We start from the raw sequence: 18254 nt of genomic DNA on the forward strand, positions 1-18254 counted from the left end.
GTTCATTACAACATGTGTCCGGAAATGCTTTATTTCCGAGTTATGGCCTTCACAACATTGAAATTCACCGGAACGTTTTTCTTTCCGCAGGTCGTTGCCATCAAAGGAGACATTAAGAGGGCACTCTGACAGTTCATTCCGAGACGAAGGTTACATTCAGTGTTGTGTAGGCGTTAGACTGTGCGACATGTATTCAAATCAAGAGCTGGCAGAGATACACTTCATGTACGGTAAGGCAGACGGCAATGCTGCGCTGGCTCGTTGTTTGTACCAGGAGAGGTACCCACAGCGACAATGTCCAGATCGGAAGACATTTGTACGTCTCCATTATAGTCTGTGCGAGTATGGAAAATTTAACTCTACTGGTTTGGGAAGGGGACGACCAAGATCTACAACTCCAGAAGTACAGGAGGAGATTCTGGAGGCTGTGAACATGACTCCTTCTATCAGCACACGAAGGGTAGCGTTGCAAGTCAATGTTCCTCATACGACTGTCTGGAGACTGTTGAAAGAGTATCAATTGTATCCTTATCATTTGCAACGTGTGCAGGCCCTGTCACCAGCAGATTACCCTGCACGAGTTAGGTTCTGTCAGTGGTTCTTGCAGCAGTGTGGTGTAAATCCGAACTTTCCTGCCTTAGTATTATTTACAGATGAAGCACAGTTCACACGAGATGGCATAACAAATTTCCACAATCAGCATGTATGGGCGTATGAAAACCCACGTGCAACTGTTCCATCTCATCACCAGGTGCGGTTCTCCCTCAACATGTGGGCCGGTATCATTGGTGATTGATTAGTTGGACCCCATGTACTTGTAAACAGACTTACGGGGCAGACGTACACAAACTTCCTGGAAAACACCATACCTCATGTTTTAGAAGACACTCCACTGATCAATCGTCAACACATTCACTTCTTGCATGATGGCGCTCCTGCACACTTCAGTCGTACGGCTCGCCGGTACTTGGATCGATGGATAGGTAGAGGTGGCCCAATTGCTTGGCCTCCAAGCTCACCTGATATGAACCCTCTCGATTTCTACTTGTGGGGCCATTTAAAATCATTGGTTTATTCGTCTCCGGTGTCTGATTTGGAATCCCTTCGGAATCGAATTGTGGCATGTTCTGAGGACATATGCAATACTCCTGGAGTTTGGGATCGTGTTCGCAGGTCAATGAGACATCGATGTGAGGTCAGTATTCAAGTAGGAGGTGGACATTTTGAACATCTTCTGTAATGACAACGACCTGCGGAAAGAAAAACGTTCCGGTGAATTTCAATGTTGTGAAGGCCATAACTCTGAAATGAAGTATTTCCGGACACATGTTGTAATGAACTATTTTGATTGTCTACATGTGGGAAATACATACCTGAAATTATGCCCCGTATTTTTTAAACACCCTGTATAATGCCCCCTGAGCACGAGTATGTAACTCACTCTTTCTTGGGGTGCTAGAGTGTTTTTATATAAAGAGCAATAGGTATCTTTGTTCTGACAGTAAAATATTATTATTATTATTATTATTATTATTATTATTATTATTATTATTATTATTATTATTATTATTATTATATAAATGGTTTAAATGTTGAATGTCACATTATCTGCTCCTCTGCAATAGGATTCTGGAAGTGCAGCATGAGCTGCAAATCACCCTTGGAGTATGCAGAGAAGGACGCAGAGACTTGAACATGGCTAAGCGGCAGTTCACAACAGCCAGTCTTGGGATTCTTGCAAACTATCGCAAGAGGCAACTGGTGCAGGGTCTTCTGGATTCCCTGAACACCATCAAGACGTTGGTGAGGTTCATTAAATGTTCATAGAAGCTTTACCCTTTCATCATATGCCAAGTGAATGACATTATGAAAGCCATCAGCATAGCTCAGGGTGCCTGCCGATCCGGAGTTGAGATTGGGATGGGTTCGATTTCCGCTTGGGCTGATTACCTGTTTGGGTTTGATATCTTCTTCTGCCTCGAACTTTCCTCGTGTTCACCATTCTTTGCAGTGCATCCTTCAGTAGACAGTTTCTTCTTAACCAGTGGCCTAGCCAATTTCTTGTCCTCTTCCTGATCAGTTTCAGCATTATTCTTTGTTCACTCAATCTTTCTAGTATAGCTTCATTTTTATTGTCTGTCCACTTCACTTGTTCCATTATTTTCAATATCCACATTTCAAATGCTCTCAGTCGTTTCTCTTCGTTGTAATGTTCATGTTTCTTCCCCATAAAATGCCACATTCCACACAAAGCATTTCACTAATCTCTTCCTTAATTCTTTTCCAGAGATGCGCAGAAGATTCTTCTTCTTCTATTAAGAACTCCTTTTGCCATTGCTATCCTCATTCTGACATGCTAAGAGCAGCTCGTGTTACTGGTTATAGTACACCTCCAGTATTTGAAGCTGTGCACTTGTTCTTCTACCTCATTTCGAATTCGCATGTAATGACTAATAGTTCCTTATTATTCAGTTTTCTTTACTATAACACGAATTGGTACAGTCCAGGACCCAAATAAATTTTGTATTGTTTGCATTGAAAATATTGTGACACTTCATGTGCAAACTTTCTTGACAAGTATTCGTATATATTTAATATGGATAAATTATATCGAGATTGATAAGAAGACTGTACACAGAGGAACAGAGAAATTACATGCTACAGACTTTTCAGTGTAAAGTAATTGAAAACTTGTCTTGCTGTTAAAATATAAAAATTATACATCTTGATTACACAACTTTTAACACTATATCACTTCGGAATATGTAGTTTATTGCTTTTACATGTTAAATACTAAGTATGTTACCTTGTTGACTAGTTTCATCCTGTTGTGGGTATCCTCCCCCAGTTTTGAGGATGGCCCACAAAGGCTGAAACTAGTCAACAAAGTACTGTACTTAGTATTTAACACGCGAAAGCAATAAACTACATATTCCGACAATATAAAAATTAGTTTTGAGTATTATAGTACTCCCTCTTTCCATAATATAATAACCAAGTGAAGGTGCTGAATATGATTCCTAATTGGCAATCATTAAATTACTGTTCAAAAGAACCAGGTGGAGTCTTTTATACCAGTATACTTGTATGCACGTATATTTAAACTTTTCTTTTTCTCCCAGCAACGCACAGAAGAACGTCTTCAAGAACTGTTGAATGAGGGGAACTATCCAGGTGCGATAGCTCTTCTACTGGAGTGCCAAAGTGCTGCATCAACATACCGACATTTCACATGTGTGGCAGCACTGAGTGGGAAACTGCAAGACACATTAGAAATGACAGAAGAACAGCTTGACCAAGCCCTTGCAAAGGTATGACACACACGCACACACACATACACACACAAAATCCCTCCCTCCCTCCCTCACTCTCTTCCCCCTCTCTCCTCCTCTTCCCCTCTCCCTCCCTCTCTCTCTCTCATCCTTTAATCCTTTCTTAGTGATAGGCTCGTTATGACAATTACCTACTATGCCGCAAGGCTACAGAACATTGCAGGTAGAACAGTTTCAGAGGAATGCTTTGGAATGCCATTTTGATGCGTTTCAGTTGGAAAAGAAACCCTATGCATTACGAGACACGATCAAGGAAATCCATTCGAGCTCATTTATAAATTAATTTATTTATTAAGGCGTATAAAAATTATGAGAGATAGAGAAATATTAGTATTTAAGGATATATGAATGCAGTAAATTTCCTTAGAAGTATTTTCATAGGCATCCAATTATGTAGGGAGACATCAGGTACCGTCAGCTGAATAAATGAATGCAGTAAAAGCACTGTGGCCTTTACTTCATCATGTTTGTGGAATCTGTGCTCTGTCAGAACTTTAAGGGTCCAAACAAATGAAAGTCGCGACAAATTGGGTCTGTAAGTATGGTGACCCAAAGCCTCGTACCTTTTCCTTGCAACACATTCTAAGTAGCCTACTTCTGCTTTGAACATATTTGGAAAACACTATAACACTATCGATTTTAACAGAGATGCGCAGAACATGGCAGGCAGTCAGGACTAGGAACTAGTTCCTGATTGGCGTACAGCAGGAAGCCCTACTGACATCTACATTACATACTTCCTGTATATAGAACCAAATCATTCTCACAAGCACTGTCACCACATGATTATACTTTGTATAAGAAATATACAGCCATATAGCTTCTGCTTCTTTGACTTTATACTGTATGTTGTTATTGTTGTCTAATACTCGGCCCTTGGCAGTGAACCATTAGTGCTCTTGCTCTCCAGTATTTTTCAAATATGGATCCAGCAGGTAGGGCATTACAGGTTTGAAGATGGTTTTCTGCCATTTCTTCTACTTGATCACATAGAGGACAGTGGTGTAGCCAGACTAATTATTTTGGGTGGGTCAGATATGCAGGTTTTATAAAGTACCTGACAATGGCGCTGTCGTCAACTCTCTTGAAACTCATTCTCGGAAGTCTTATTTAATAACATGCAAAATTATGATAAAAATCATTCAAGTCATACCTATACAAATGCTTCATAAGTTGAACTGGAGCTGTCGAGATTTCCTAGCACAAATCTGTTGACCACTGATGATGGGTCCTTCAACAAATTCCAACTTTTCTTCCTCTTGATGGATAAAATTGCTAGATTACAAAGCCTTGTGGTTGTCATGGTTGTCCTGGTGTAAGTTTTTATTCGTCGTGATGCAGAAAAATTCCTTTCTGCAGATCCAGTTGTGATGGGACAGATCAGTAGGCCTGTAATTTGTAAAACTTGGAGTAGTTCCTGGAATGCCAAACCCATGCTTATGTTTTGTAGTTTAGAATATAGGTCACACACATATTTTGATTTAATATTCACAGGGAACACTGTTTCTCTAGAAGTTCCTTGTTTATATTTAACACAAAATTTGAAGATCCATACAAGTCAGCCAGTTCTGGCAGTGTCTTGAAGTTCATGAAATCAGAAGACTTCGGATCACAAACTGATACTGCTTCACAGAAAACAGAATTTTCCTCAAAGCATCTTTTCATTTCTAATATCACATTATGAAGTATCTATATATATATATATATATATATATATATATATGTATATATCTATATATAATTTGAACTGGTAATGGAAATTACAGGAAAACGGCTGAATGGATTTTAATAAATGGCCCCTCATTTTGAAGCTTGGAACCCAAAGTTTTTCGGAAAAGTAGTAGTTTTCAGTGAAATGTCAATTTTACTACATAATTTTCCTATTTTCCAAAATCCATCTGTTGTCAGTTTTGAGAACTAATTTTATTGCATCACGGCCGACTTGATTGAATTTCAGAACAAAACACACACTACAAAAAACAATAGGCTATTACACGAAGGCCATGACCTGCAGGATTGCCGACATATTTAGAGCTCCATTCAATTTGTTATTGAAAACTGATTCTGCAGTGTATAATTTTCTGAGTACAGCTGTGTATTGGATATTCAAATCTACGAAACTTGAGGTGGTTTGATGACATTATTACCATTAGAAATTAAATATTATTATAGTTAATATCATGATGTATCTATTTTTCATTAATTGTACATAATATTGATGCTATATTGATGACATGAAAGCGAAACGTTTTGAGGTTATGTAAGTAAATGTAGAGAATATCTTAATTTAGATCTTCATTTCTATAATTTACTGAGTGGCTGCTATATATAACTACAAAACTTAAGTAAGGTAATAATATTGTTATTAAAAATCAAATATTTTTATACTTATTAACCCAGTGGGGTTGGGTCTTTTTCCATATACTTAATGGTGGTGTAGTGTAGATATTGATACGTGTCATTGTCTTCAGTTTTGGCTCGAGAGAGCGCAAAAATTACAGTTCCTAAGGAAATATCAAAAGGTATTACTTACTGATAAAATAAGAGGCCTAGAAAATTTTGTAGTCTCCAGATCATTTCAGCAAGATCTCTTAGTAGGATAAAATGATATTATGCTCTACATTTCAAGTTCTACATGCAGCAGCTATACGAAAATGCTATTGTTCAAAAGCTTAGCAAACCTGACATTTTTTTAACTTTTGCCTACAATTCACAATGACCTGAAATAGCTACTGCTATCGTCCTGGCATTGATACTTGCGTTTTCGCGTTGAAACTCAAAAACTGAAGTTGTATAGGTTCCAGAAAAAGTATTTCGCCTAAAAAAAATCCATTCAGAGGGAGTATGTTTCATTATTATGGATGCAAATAACTATCAAAAAGACAAGTATTCTTCATTGAAAATAAATCTGAAAAATATTTATTTGAACGTCTAACGAACTTAGTTTGCAGCAGCATTTGCTGCACAAGCCACTAGTATTATATAAACTTGCTCTCAGCAAAACCTATCTTGTTGCTCTGAATTGGAACTCTTCAGCATAGCATCACCATCATCAGTAACGAAATAGTCTCTTACCAGAGATTGAGGTGGTCGATTTAATTTAATTATGGTTTATTTAACAACGCTGACAACTGCAGAGGTTATATCAGCATTGCTGTTGTGCCGGAATTTTGTCCCGCAGGAAGTAAATCTACTGACATGAGCCTGCCACATTTGAGGTGATCGATGATTTCTTTTTTCTTGTGCAGAGACACTGATTCCGAAAACTTCTGTCATACAAACAGCACTAGAATAAAATTCTTCGAATTTCTCTTCGTTTTGGAGCTTTGAAAAATTTTCTATCATTGCCTTAATCAGGGACGAACATTTACTAATATCCATTTTTGAAGAATGAGGTGCTTCCGATAATGAATTTACAAGAGCAAGAATACGTTCTAAGTAAGCCAAATAAAATAAGGTGTTGTTGTTGTTGTCTAGTGCCTTGCATTTGGCAATGAAGCCATTAGCAGTCGTGCTTTCCAATACTTTTGAACTGTAGTTTCTTCTGATCTTAATGCTTCACAGGTCTTCAAGTGGTCTTCATTCATTTCTGCTGGATCGTTACACAGGACACATATGGGTGAAGCTGAGATACCTATTCTGCAGAGATGACTTGCTAGACAGTCATGATTTGTCAATAGTCTGAAGGCTGCAACTGCTGTTTTCATAAAATAAGGTGTCAAATTTTTCTAGCTGATGTAACAATCCAGTAGCGTCCACAGCTTCCTTCTTTTTATCACTACCAGACAGTTTTTTTAGGCCCAACCTAACACAGTTAAATAGACTCTTGAAGAAATGAACGCATTTTTGACTTCTTATCTCAATTATTGCTTTGGATCCATGGTTTATTTTTAATGTTGAGTGTTTTCCGTAAAAAAAGAAAAAAAGCTAAAAATTCGCAAATTTTATTGAGTGGGCCTAGGCCACAGATAAGAGGACAGTTTGGGTTATTGTAAATTCCTGTTTTGTTTGAGTGCTTCGCTAAACAGTCATATTCTGTGACTAGTCTCAATTTTGCTACTGGAGTTTTGCATGGTGCTTGAGGAATGATTTCTGGTTTATTAATAATGATAATCCACTTTTTGTCCTTGACTTTGTTGTGTTGATCTTTGCATCTGCTTTTAATTGTTGTTTTTATAGATTATGAAGGGTAAATTTTTATTATTCTTTTGAGGTAGGTCACAGCCTCTCTTTGCAAGAAGATCAGCAGTCTTGTTGCCAGAGATTTCAGAATGTAATGGTATCCATTGTAGTTGTACTTTTTTCTGTGGTTTCTGATGTTGAATCATTTGAAGGTATTAATGTAGATTGACATGTTATTGATGTTATACAAACATAATTATTGTGAGCTTTCTTTCCAAAACTGACTATCTTCAAAAACTTGTTTTTAGAGGAAACGCAATTTCTGCTGCAATCGCTACAAGCAAAAATCAAATAGAAATTTGTACTTACATTATTTTTCATGCAATTTTGCTCCATTAAAGAATTTCTGTTGTGGTCCTGTCGATATAGTGTTTCATGGAAAGAAAGTAGCTCATTTTTGCTCTGGATTTAGTTAGTTATGGAGAAAATAGCATTCTTTTCATTGAGAATTTGAAGGAATTTAGTATTATTTTGCATAAAATAATGTCACTAGTGAATATCTAACCTCAAACATTGTATAAATCCACTCTTAGTTGAAAACTTCAAATGTTGGAGATAGTGAGTTTTGGAAAGGAGGGTCACAATTATTGAATTGTATAGAAAATAAAGTATTCTATATTTACGTGGCACTATGAAAGCTCTTGTGTATAACTAGTAACATATATCCCACCATTTGAGAAGTATTGGTTTTCGGAAGAAGAAAATGAAAAGTAACGTCTTCAATTGTAGTTGGGTGGAAAAATAACTAAGTAGTGTTTAACCATCTGTTACAAATAACTGATACAATTCCTAACAGATACAGAAAGTAACAGAGTAAATTAATCCTTTACAATCAAACCTTTGTATTATGAAGACCAATATAACAGTAAACCAGAATGTAACGATAATTTTAGTTTGTTCCAGTATATTTCCTGACTTCATATTAAACATGCTGCTTTTTACTGCGATAAAACAATTTTAGTATCACCTTGTTATAATGATGAATTTTAAGCTCAATAATAATTGTTAATACATTATCTTTTGTCCTTGGTAGAAAGCAAATTAAATTACTGGAATCATCATCTGCCAACCCTTTTCACATGAATTGGTACCCTAATAACTTTTCCATTTTCTTACAAAGCAGTAAATTGCAGCGATTGACAGCTGCCTGTTTACTGAAGTAATTACAGGTAGCTTAAGCCTGCTTTATGAATTTATCACCAGATCTCACTCTTTGCAACTGCCCTTTCTGTGAAACAGTAGTGTATTTATAATGCGAGGTTTGTCCTTGCCAACTGGATAGATAAAATTTGTCATTAGCAAGCAGATGAAAGAAATTCTTTTGCACTCCTTTACTCTTTAAAAGTTAAACTTTATTCGCTGTGAAGAGTGAATTTGTAGTGAATGTTGGTAAAGGAACATGGATTCTGACAAAAGAAAATCAATACATTCATTCATTTGTCATGCGCCTGACTCCTGTGGTCGTCCCTCTCCGACGTGTTGTCGAGGTGGGGAGGGGAAACGAGAATGACTGAACAAGATGGCCGAAGCGTAAAGGGTAATGAGTTATCGATGTTGGGTGCCAGTTGTTGTATGTTGGTCTCCGTGGTTGTTCCTCTCTGATATGTCATCGATGTGGGGAGAGTGGAAACGGGAGAGACGGGACAAGAGGGCTAAGCTTGTTTTGGGGAGATGATGATACCATGATGCTGAAGAAAATACTCTGTTACAGATGTAGGTGTTTATTTAAACAATTTGCATACTTCTGTAGTTAGTGAGCAGGGGAAACGGGAGTGTCGTTGAGGAAATCTAGGTTATTGAAAGTGTGGCCCTCTGACTCTGACTGAAGTTACTCGAAGTTATACTGATGTCAGGACGATATATGAGAGGGATAACGGGAGTGCCTGGGGAGAACTGAAGATGAGACATGGAGAGAGTAGCTGTGGGGCTGGTAGGAAGTGAGCAGGATGACAACGTAGAAAAGAGAGAGAAAACGGGAGTACTTGGGGGATGGGGGAAACGGGAGTGGCCTGAAGTTTCACGATGTGGGGGGAGGGGAGGAAAGCGAGAGAGATGGAACCAGGTTTGAGGTTAGTTCTCTCAATCGACGGATCAACAAAGATGCTTTGTGACTTTTCGACAGAAAACAAGCTCCATAGGTGTCGAGGGATCATAACAAGCCTGGCTTCGCGACTTTTCGACACCAGGAGCTGGAAAATGGACAACTCTTCTGTCGAGGGATCAACAAAGAATGCTTTGCGACTTTTCGACAGAAGAAGGGGTTCGAAGGTAGGACTTGGGTTGGGAAGACTGAGGCTGGAAAGATTTATGGGGAGAAAGTGTAGGGGTGTTTGGAACTACGGAAGGAGAGATGAGGTGGCGAACTGTATAGGGAAGAGTAAGAGAGAGGGAGAGAGTGAGGGCTAGTGGGAAATGGAGCGCAAGTCAGCCCTCCTTTCTGGGGGTGATGTACGTGCCGAGACACGTACAAACAAAAAGTAAGTATCTGCGCCTAAGCGAGAAGAATGAGCACTGGACGAAGGTAGCGTGATAGCTATCCCCCATCTAAGGCAATGACTGATTCTGTCGGGAATGCACCGTCTTATATACACCCCTCGGAGATGACGTCAATAAGCATTTTCGTTGTTTAGCGTGATAGCGAGGTTGACGTCATGCAGTTGGCTTCACCGAGTTCATTCACTTCTGCTCTTTGTCTCTTATGCCGCTTGGCAAGCAAACAGCCGGCGGCGTCATCTATCTTCGTTTATACCCACAAAGAAAAAGAAAGCGATGTTACCCGTCCTCTACTAGGTGTGGGTGTATTTTCCCATTTGCAGAGAGAACGAACTTAAGTAGACTGCACGGGCATAAAAGATGATATACACAACTCCGTATATGATCCATGTATCTTAAATTGAATATATTTAAAAATAAAATTACTTACAATTAAGAATCTGGATGAAGGAATGGAGCAGGTGGATATTTCATGAAATATGGACTCTTCAACCAACTTTGACTGCATTCCTTAAGAAAAGGAACTCAATTGAAGAAAGTGCAATCAGTGGTAATTTCGATTCAGATTCTCCAAAATGTCTGATTTTACAATTTGCCTACTCTACTGAAATTTTCATTCCTGTCTTTTTTTCGATGTGAAAACTTCCTACATTTTGGCACACTTTATAGCTCAACATTTTATTCTTGACATACAGCCACTCATTTCTGATATGTCATTTTTCTGCAATTGTGTCCAATATTCGGATCAGTCATTGCCAGAATTTCCTTACTTTTGACTACGTGCATTTTCAGCGATAGTTTCGCAATCCTCTTGACCACGTGTATCTTCAGTGTTAGTTTTATGATATTTTAAAGGATTGGAAATAATTCCAATACTTTCTGCTTCTTTAGCACTGACTGGCATAAAATGACTACTTTTTTTTTTGGACACTTCGAAAAATGATGCACTGATTTAACTTGGATCAATTCAAAACTCATATGAACACCTGCTTGTTGAAAAATGGATATAGAATTGATAAACTGATATTATTTCGGAAGTGAACTTAACTTTTTATTCCTGGTTGTGTACCAACCTATGAAAACAGGAAATTATGGAATGTAAATGTTAAATGTTATGTTTTATTTAACGATGCTTGCAACTGCAGAGGTTATATCAGCGTCGCCAGATGTGCTGGAATTTTGTCCAGCAGGAGTTCTTTTACATGCCAGTAAATCTACTGACATGAGCCTGTCGCATTTAAGCACATTTAAATGCCATCAACCTGGCCCGGGATCGAACCTGCAACCTTGGGCATAGAAGGCCAGCACTATACCAACTCGCCAACCAGGTCGACTTATGGAATGTATATACTGTTTTTTCTTGAATACCTCACACCATCGAATAAGCCACACACCCCACTTTTAAAAGGCAAAAAATAAATAGATAATTAGATAAACATAAATATACAGATAAATATATAAATAAATAGATAAATTAATTAATTAAAAAAATTAAACTTTCAACAAATGTATTCACGACAAATGAAAAAGAATGAAACACAAATATAGTTCCGTTTGTTTTAAGTTTTTACTGCAAGTAAAGGATTGCAATCTCATACCTTTAGTGGTTCTCATTTTCAGAATTGAAATTATAAGACGAACACAAACTTTACATTTATTACACTTGAACTTGATTCTGACAGATGTACTACTAATCCGAATGCCGTTTGACAATGTTAACAATTGAAATACCTGCACGGGAAGGTTTTCTGCCATATGAATCTTCCTTGTTGAGAGAGCTACGGTACAACCATTCGAAACCTTCTTCTTGGAACTGAACATAATCTGCGATTTGTATTGCGCGCGAAATTTATAAAGTAGTTGCAGATGAAAAGCGTATATAAAGTTATAAATTATAAATAATTTTGGTTTTCCCTTACTCTTCATTAGACATGGGTTTCGGTGATAGCCTTGATAGCCCACAATATACACCACTGACCTTAGGAAAATTGGCTAATGTTGCCAGCTTCATTTTGAATAAGCCATGCATCCGTATTTTTACTTGTTTATTTCGGAAAAAAAAGTGCGCGAGATATTCGAGAAAGTACGGTAGTACAACTTGTGAATAGGCTACTCAAAACTGGATATTAATTTCTCGAATACAGATTCTACCACCACCTTTATGGTACAATACATTTTGCTTTCTGTCATTAAATAGCAAATAAAAAAAAATTTAATGAAATGATGTCGGTATAGCATATTGTTGCATACCACAGAAAAAAAATCACTGTTTGGACATCTGCCGTATAGTGATTGAGATTGATATAAAAATGCAATTGTTGCAGGTGTGCAGTCACTTTGACGCAGATCATTACAGTAAGGTGCAAGCTGCATATCGCCTGCTAGGGAAGACACAGATGGCCATGGACCAACTGCATATGCATTTTTCTTCTGCTATCCATAATACAGCATTCAATGTTGTACATGGATATGTGGAGTTGTGCTCAGGTGCAGCCCAAGATGGTCAGGCAGGAGGCAACACATTCCACAAGAAACAGTACAAACATTTATGCACGGTTTGTTTACCTTTGGTAACTTCTAATACTTCTTCCCTTTGACTGTTCTGTGAGCCACCAACAGTGCTACTGCCACCATTCACTACAATTGCTCTATTATTATTTTTTCTCTTTGTTGTCTTCTGTTCACACTTCCTCCTGTTATCTTATTTTCTTTCCCAATCCCGTTATTATGATTTTTTCCTCTACTTCATTCCTCCTCATCTCCTTTTTCATCTTTCTCACCCTTATTTCCTTCTCTGGAAAAACGGAAATGTTTGACACTATTGTCTTATTAAACAATGAATATTTGTACATTGAGTATAAAATATTATTAGAAAATGTAATAATGTTGAAAAATAGGTTTACGTGCAGTTGACTTATTTGTGTTAAAAACTAACATTCTGAAGAAATTTTGTCATATGAAATTTCCATATCATATTTTTTGGTTATTGTCTCTAAATTATGTAGTGATATTTGGAGGCCATCTTCAGAGTTAGCAAATAATACTTGGTCATCTGCATATGAGTACAACATAGTGTCTAAATTGAGTCTGCATGTAATTGGTACATTGCCATGAGGTAGCTGTCTCCATTCTTTAATTTTGGTATTCATTTAAATTATGAATAACAAAGGGGTAGTCCACATCCTTGTTGGACTCCTCAGTTAGTTGGTTTCCAGACTGAGAGATCTTTATTTACTTTAACAGATATTAAGTTGTTTCTGTATAAGTTAGATATGCTGTTGATCATTTGCTTCGGTACTCCATCATTATGTAGAATTTTAAGCAACAGTCAAATGAAAAACTGGGAAAATCATGTCAGAAAGATGGATAGAACTTGCATCCCAAAACAAATTATGCATTATGCTAACTTATTCGTGGAAGAAGATCTGTTGGTTGCCCGGATAAGAGATGGACTGATGTGAGACCGTACCAGATCACCTAGTCTTAAACATGTTTTGAATGATGATGATTGAAAATATTTAAGACTTAATTAGCCTACTGCTCTGAATGATATTTTTTATGAATTATTACAATGAAATTATAAGCAATACGAAAATAAAGATAACTTTTAAGTTTGTTGCCTTGTTAATTAGTACCGGTATAATACTGAACATTTTTAAAGGAATTTCTTAATGTTTTCTTACAAAATAAGTGATGCATAAGAATTATATGTGATATGTTTAGCTTAGTTTCCAATGGCAGGATCTTGACTTGGCTTCATTTTCTTTTGTGCTTCCCAGTATGAGATTATTTAATTGCTTGATGTTTGTTTTTCTCTGTTTAGTCCTGTGCATGTTAATAGGTGGTCTGCATTTATTGTGAATGTTATGTAATATATTAACTTAAATTTGGGTTTGAGTACTGTTGGACATGTGTTATAGTGTGTGACGGCAGAGAGTTTTATCCCATGCCTCATTGACCTGTGCAAGGCCTTGTGGGGTATCATGCACAGTTATCACCAGGTGATCAGCTGGCATCAAAGGAACGACTCTGAGAAGCTCTCTACAGGTTAGTTACACATTCCAATGAGCAATGTGCAAAATACTTAAAATAATAAAAGAAACAACCATAAGGGTTCGACACATGCATAAAATTCTGATCCTACTGTGAGACTTCTATAAGAGTTAAAAATAATATAGGTGCATTTTTTGGTAAGCATGGGTCACAGGCATTCACCATATTCTACATGGCGACATCAGATTCCATACCTACAAAATTAAAATTGTGAGTAATGTATGTACCACTAATAGATCTGTTCGATTGATATTTTATATACAGTTCATTGAAATGTTGAATGCTGACCCCCAAATTCTTAACGAACTCATTATGTTGCACAAAGCTGATTTCCACGTATCAGGGTTCATAAATAGAATTTCCAATACTGGACTGATGAACAACCTATGTAAATGCACGAATAACTACTGCACAGTGCGAAGACATGATATGACATTTCTGCTTGTTGAATTATTGTTCCATGCTTTTTGAATAACGTAATTGCACTGTGACCATCAATGCACAATGATATCAAATGATGCTGGTAACAGAGGAACTGCCTGTGATGGATTGTGATAGTTTTGGTTCCCACAGAATGGCACCACAGCACACACTGTTCGTGAATCTGTTAACTATCTGTGGGTCCTGTTTCCAGATGAAAAAGCTCTGTTTTCCACAAAAAAAAAAAAAAAAAAAAAAAAGGACATGATAACTTGACACTTGTTGTGACACATGCTTATTTTCAATATTTTATATAATGAAGTAAATTGTTAGTCTTAGTATACAATAAAATTGATACAAAAGTGTTAATAATCATCAATTAAATTAATTATTTAACTGTACAGATTATAGATAAACTTATATCTTGTTTAATTTCCTGATTGTGATACTTTTCTGATGTCTAAATTTGTTTGAGCATGATTTGGTGTTTGTCATACAGTAAATACTTGTGGAAATACACACAAGATAGATGTGTTAAATTACAGTTAAATTTTACAAACATAATTCCTCTAATGAACTCCAGACATAGACTGTTTTTCTCTTTGGTCCACTGAGAATTGACTAGAGAGAAAAGCAGGACAATTTCTGATTTTCTATAATGCTTTGCCAGGTGCAGAACACACACCGAAAAAGCAGGACATGTTCGGCAAAATCCAGATGTCTGGTAACCCTATCCTGGATGTATAATTTCACCATATGACTGCCAAGGTCTCCAGATCTGTTAGCAGCCATCTACTTCCTATATGCAGGGACATTTTAAATCTGAAGTGTACTGTAACTGACCAGGTACCATCATAAAATTAAAAGAAGAAATCATCATTATCACTGTCGTCATCATCATCATTAGGGCTCGGATTTGTATGTAATTTTTTTTTTCCTTATGTGTACATTCCTAAAACAAAGTTTAATATCCATATCGAGTTCCAGCAAACGCAAATTCCAAATTTTATTTACATAAAAATACAAATTTACAAAAAAAGTTATGTGAATAAATATTTTCGATATTTTCTCTGTAAATATATATTTTAGTACTTTTTCTCATTCTCTTTTAACATTTTACAACAAAAAATTTGCATTTCGAAAGAATCCAATACGAATGCTTCACTTAGCTCGAGGTGAGAATGATTCACTTGCACGTGCTTAATCAGGGAAGAACAGAATCCAATCTCGAGATTACGTCATACAGTGACCACTGTGTTAATGTGCATGTTTTTTTCTACTTCTGTAAACAGTGACTCAATGCAGTGAGTAAAATATTCTTGCTTGTTTGTTAGTTAGAACCAGATCACTAGAGCAGTTGGTTTATTTTGTAAAGTATAGCTGTGTGAATTAAAAATGCCTGAAGTGAAATCATGTGTACACAAGGATCTGCAACAGTACTTACTAGAGTTCAAAAACACTTTTACCACTGATGGAAAAATATTAAGCCATGTGCAAAATCAGTAAGTGCAGACCAACTATCCCAGGTAATACAACATATGTCAGAAAGTAAGCACATAGAAGCTGTGCAGCTGTGTTTCGTCAAGACAATTTCTTATAAGAGAATCAACACCATCCTCATCTTCCAACATTCCAAAACACTCAGATTATTATCCAGATTTATTCATATCTGCTAATTTCGGTTTCTTGATTCATTCAATAAAGAAACTAGAAACTTATGTAGATTTATTGAGTAGGCTAATTCAGTTAAAGAAAATAGTACGTTGAAAGGCAACTTAACACTATCTTAGATTCGAAAATAGAAGTTCTAAGAAAAAAAATTTTAGGGTGTGTTTGAGAAAAATAGTGGCTACCAAACCCTCTACAAAGTCGCTCAAGTTTTGGAAGGCCAAAACATAAGTGAACTTGATTGTGTGTGTGCAAGGTTAACATCGTGTGATGTAGAATGTTCCTTTTCTCAATATAAGGCATTGTTCTCGGATAATAGGTGAAGGAATTTGTGATGCACAATCTGGAGATGACATTTGTTGTGTACTGCAACTCCAATCAGGATTTTACATCTGATGTTTAGCTGAAATTGGTGGGTTTCAATATAATTTTTTGTAGTAAGTTACGAACATTCTGATGTTTTTGTTTTCATTTTCAGAAAATATTTTTTTTTAGTTTTAGTAACATATTTTTCAAAATTTTAGCACATAAAAAATAAATATTTTTAAGTTTTTAGCACTTAAATGTGGATCCTAATCATCATCATCATCATCATCATCATCATCATCATCATCATCATCATCATCATCATCATCATCATCATCATCCAACTATTCAGTTTAAGCCTTAAGGCCTGTTTCGACTCCATAAGTTTGAAAATTGGTCCTTCCAATGTTTCCTTGGTCTTCCAATTCTTCTTTTTCCTTTTGCTCTGCAATTATATAGTCGTCTAGGTAGTCTGTATTCTTCCATGTGCAGTGAATGTTCTGTCACCTTTCTCCGTAATCTCTGGTTGTTTCAGTTATATTTTGGATATTAAGTTCTTTCCTTATGTCTTCACTGCGTTTAAGAACTAGTAGGTTATATCCTGCCAAAGGTCATAATAATTTCATTTCTACAGCGTCTACCCTCTATAGCTGTTGAGATTTGAGTGCACAGGTTTCTGATCCATATGTCAGTGTTGGAATGGCCAAGGTTTTATACAATTTTATTATTGTGCCTGGTATAACTTTCCTTATTGTACCTACTAGTTGTTGGAATGTATATAATTTCTTTTCATTGTCATTTGCCTCCCTTTAAAAAATAATGCAGCCAAGGTAGTTGAACTTATTTACCTCTTTTATTTTTAATATAATTTTGGTTTTTACAGGATCACTTCTTTTAAATCAAAGTATAATACTTCAGCTTTTTTGGTCGAGAAAAAGAGAACACAACTAGCGAAATTAGAGCTATAGATACTTCTCTGTTGCAATGAGTTATGGTGAACTTTCAGAACTGTTTCCTAGAATGTATTCGATGTCTTGGAGGCCACTTCAGTAATGCACTTTTTAAGAAATAAGTACAGATTACTAAATTGAAGAGGTGAGAATGAGATAATACAAAGCCACACTTTTAACAGAAATGGTTTTCTGTGCGAGTTCATTTCTTACATACAGTATATGGGGAAGCTACTATTAAAATATTATAAAAATTACTCAACAAATGACGTAAGTATATGCTGAAGAAATTATGACACCACACCTAATAGCATTGGCTTCTAAACCTTTAACACACTCTCCTGTAAAGTTTGTCCATGTGCCTTAGGACTATATCATTCTCACCCCTTCAATTGTATTGTACTACAATTTTTCCAGTAATAATGTTTTCTTTTAATTCGACTTAAGTGTCCCACATCAAGGTTATGAAAACTGTCACATGCCATTGGCTCATCCTGGACATTAGGTAAGTTGAAGAAAATATTTTATTTTCATCACTTTTGATTAAAAGTTCCCCTTTCTTATTGTAGAGAAGTTTGTTGAGGAGGTTGAGTGTGAGAGAAAAAGAATGCTTTCCACTTTATTCTTATTTGACGAATCATAGTATAGAATGGTTGTGTTAGTACTTCAGCATCTCTGGGTGTAGTGTGTCTGTTTCTTTTACATCAAAAGGGCAGAATTAATTAAGCAGCTCTGGAACCTGAATCAGTTCCAGAAACTTACTGACAGTTACGTGTGGTGGTGTTTTCAATCTTCTGATTTGTATAACGAAATAGCTTATATCTTTTGAAGCTTATGAAACACATTCATA

General features: G+C 36.4%; 1 protein-coding gene across 4 annotated transcripts in view; it reads left to right on the forward strand.

Annotated features, from left to right (window-relative positions):
• The window catches only part of Vps50 (vacuolar protein sorting 50), a 167168-nt gene that overhangs the window by 23416 nt on the left and 125498 nt on the right, over positions 1-18254 (forward strand). For all 4 annotated transcript variants that reach the window (XR_011331986.1, XR_011331987.1, XM_069825148.1 and 1 more), the window contains exons 4-7: positions 1626-1803; positions 3123-3311; positions 12332-12562; positions 13928-14054. Coding sequence is in view for 2 of the 4 variants with exons in the window: in XM_069825148.1 (XP_069681249.1) it covers positions 1626-1803; positions 3123-3311; positions 12332-12562; positions 13928-14054 (725 nt within the window). In the remaining 2 variants the exon portion in view is untranslated. The remainder of the gene's footprint in view (positions 1-1625; positions 1804-3122; positions 3312-12331; positions 12563-13927; positions 14055-18254) is intronic.

The sequence above is a fragment of the Periplaneta americana genome, chromosome 1, assembly GCF_040183065.1.
Source record: "Periplaneta americana isolate PAMFEO1 chromosome 1, P.americana_PAMFEO1_priV1, whole genome shotgun sequence".
In the NCBI taxonomy this organism is placed as follows: Eukaryota; Metazoa; Arthropoda; class Insecta; order Blattodea; family Blattidae; genus Periplaneta; species Periplaneta americana.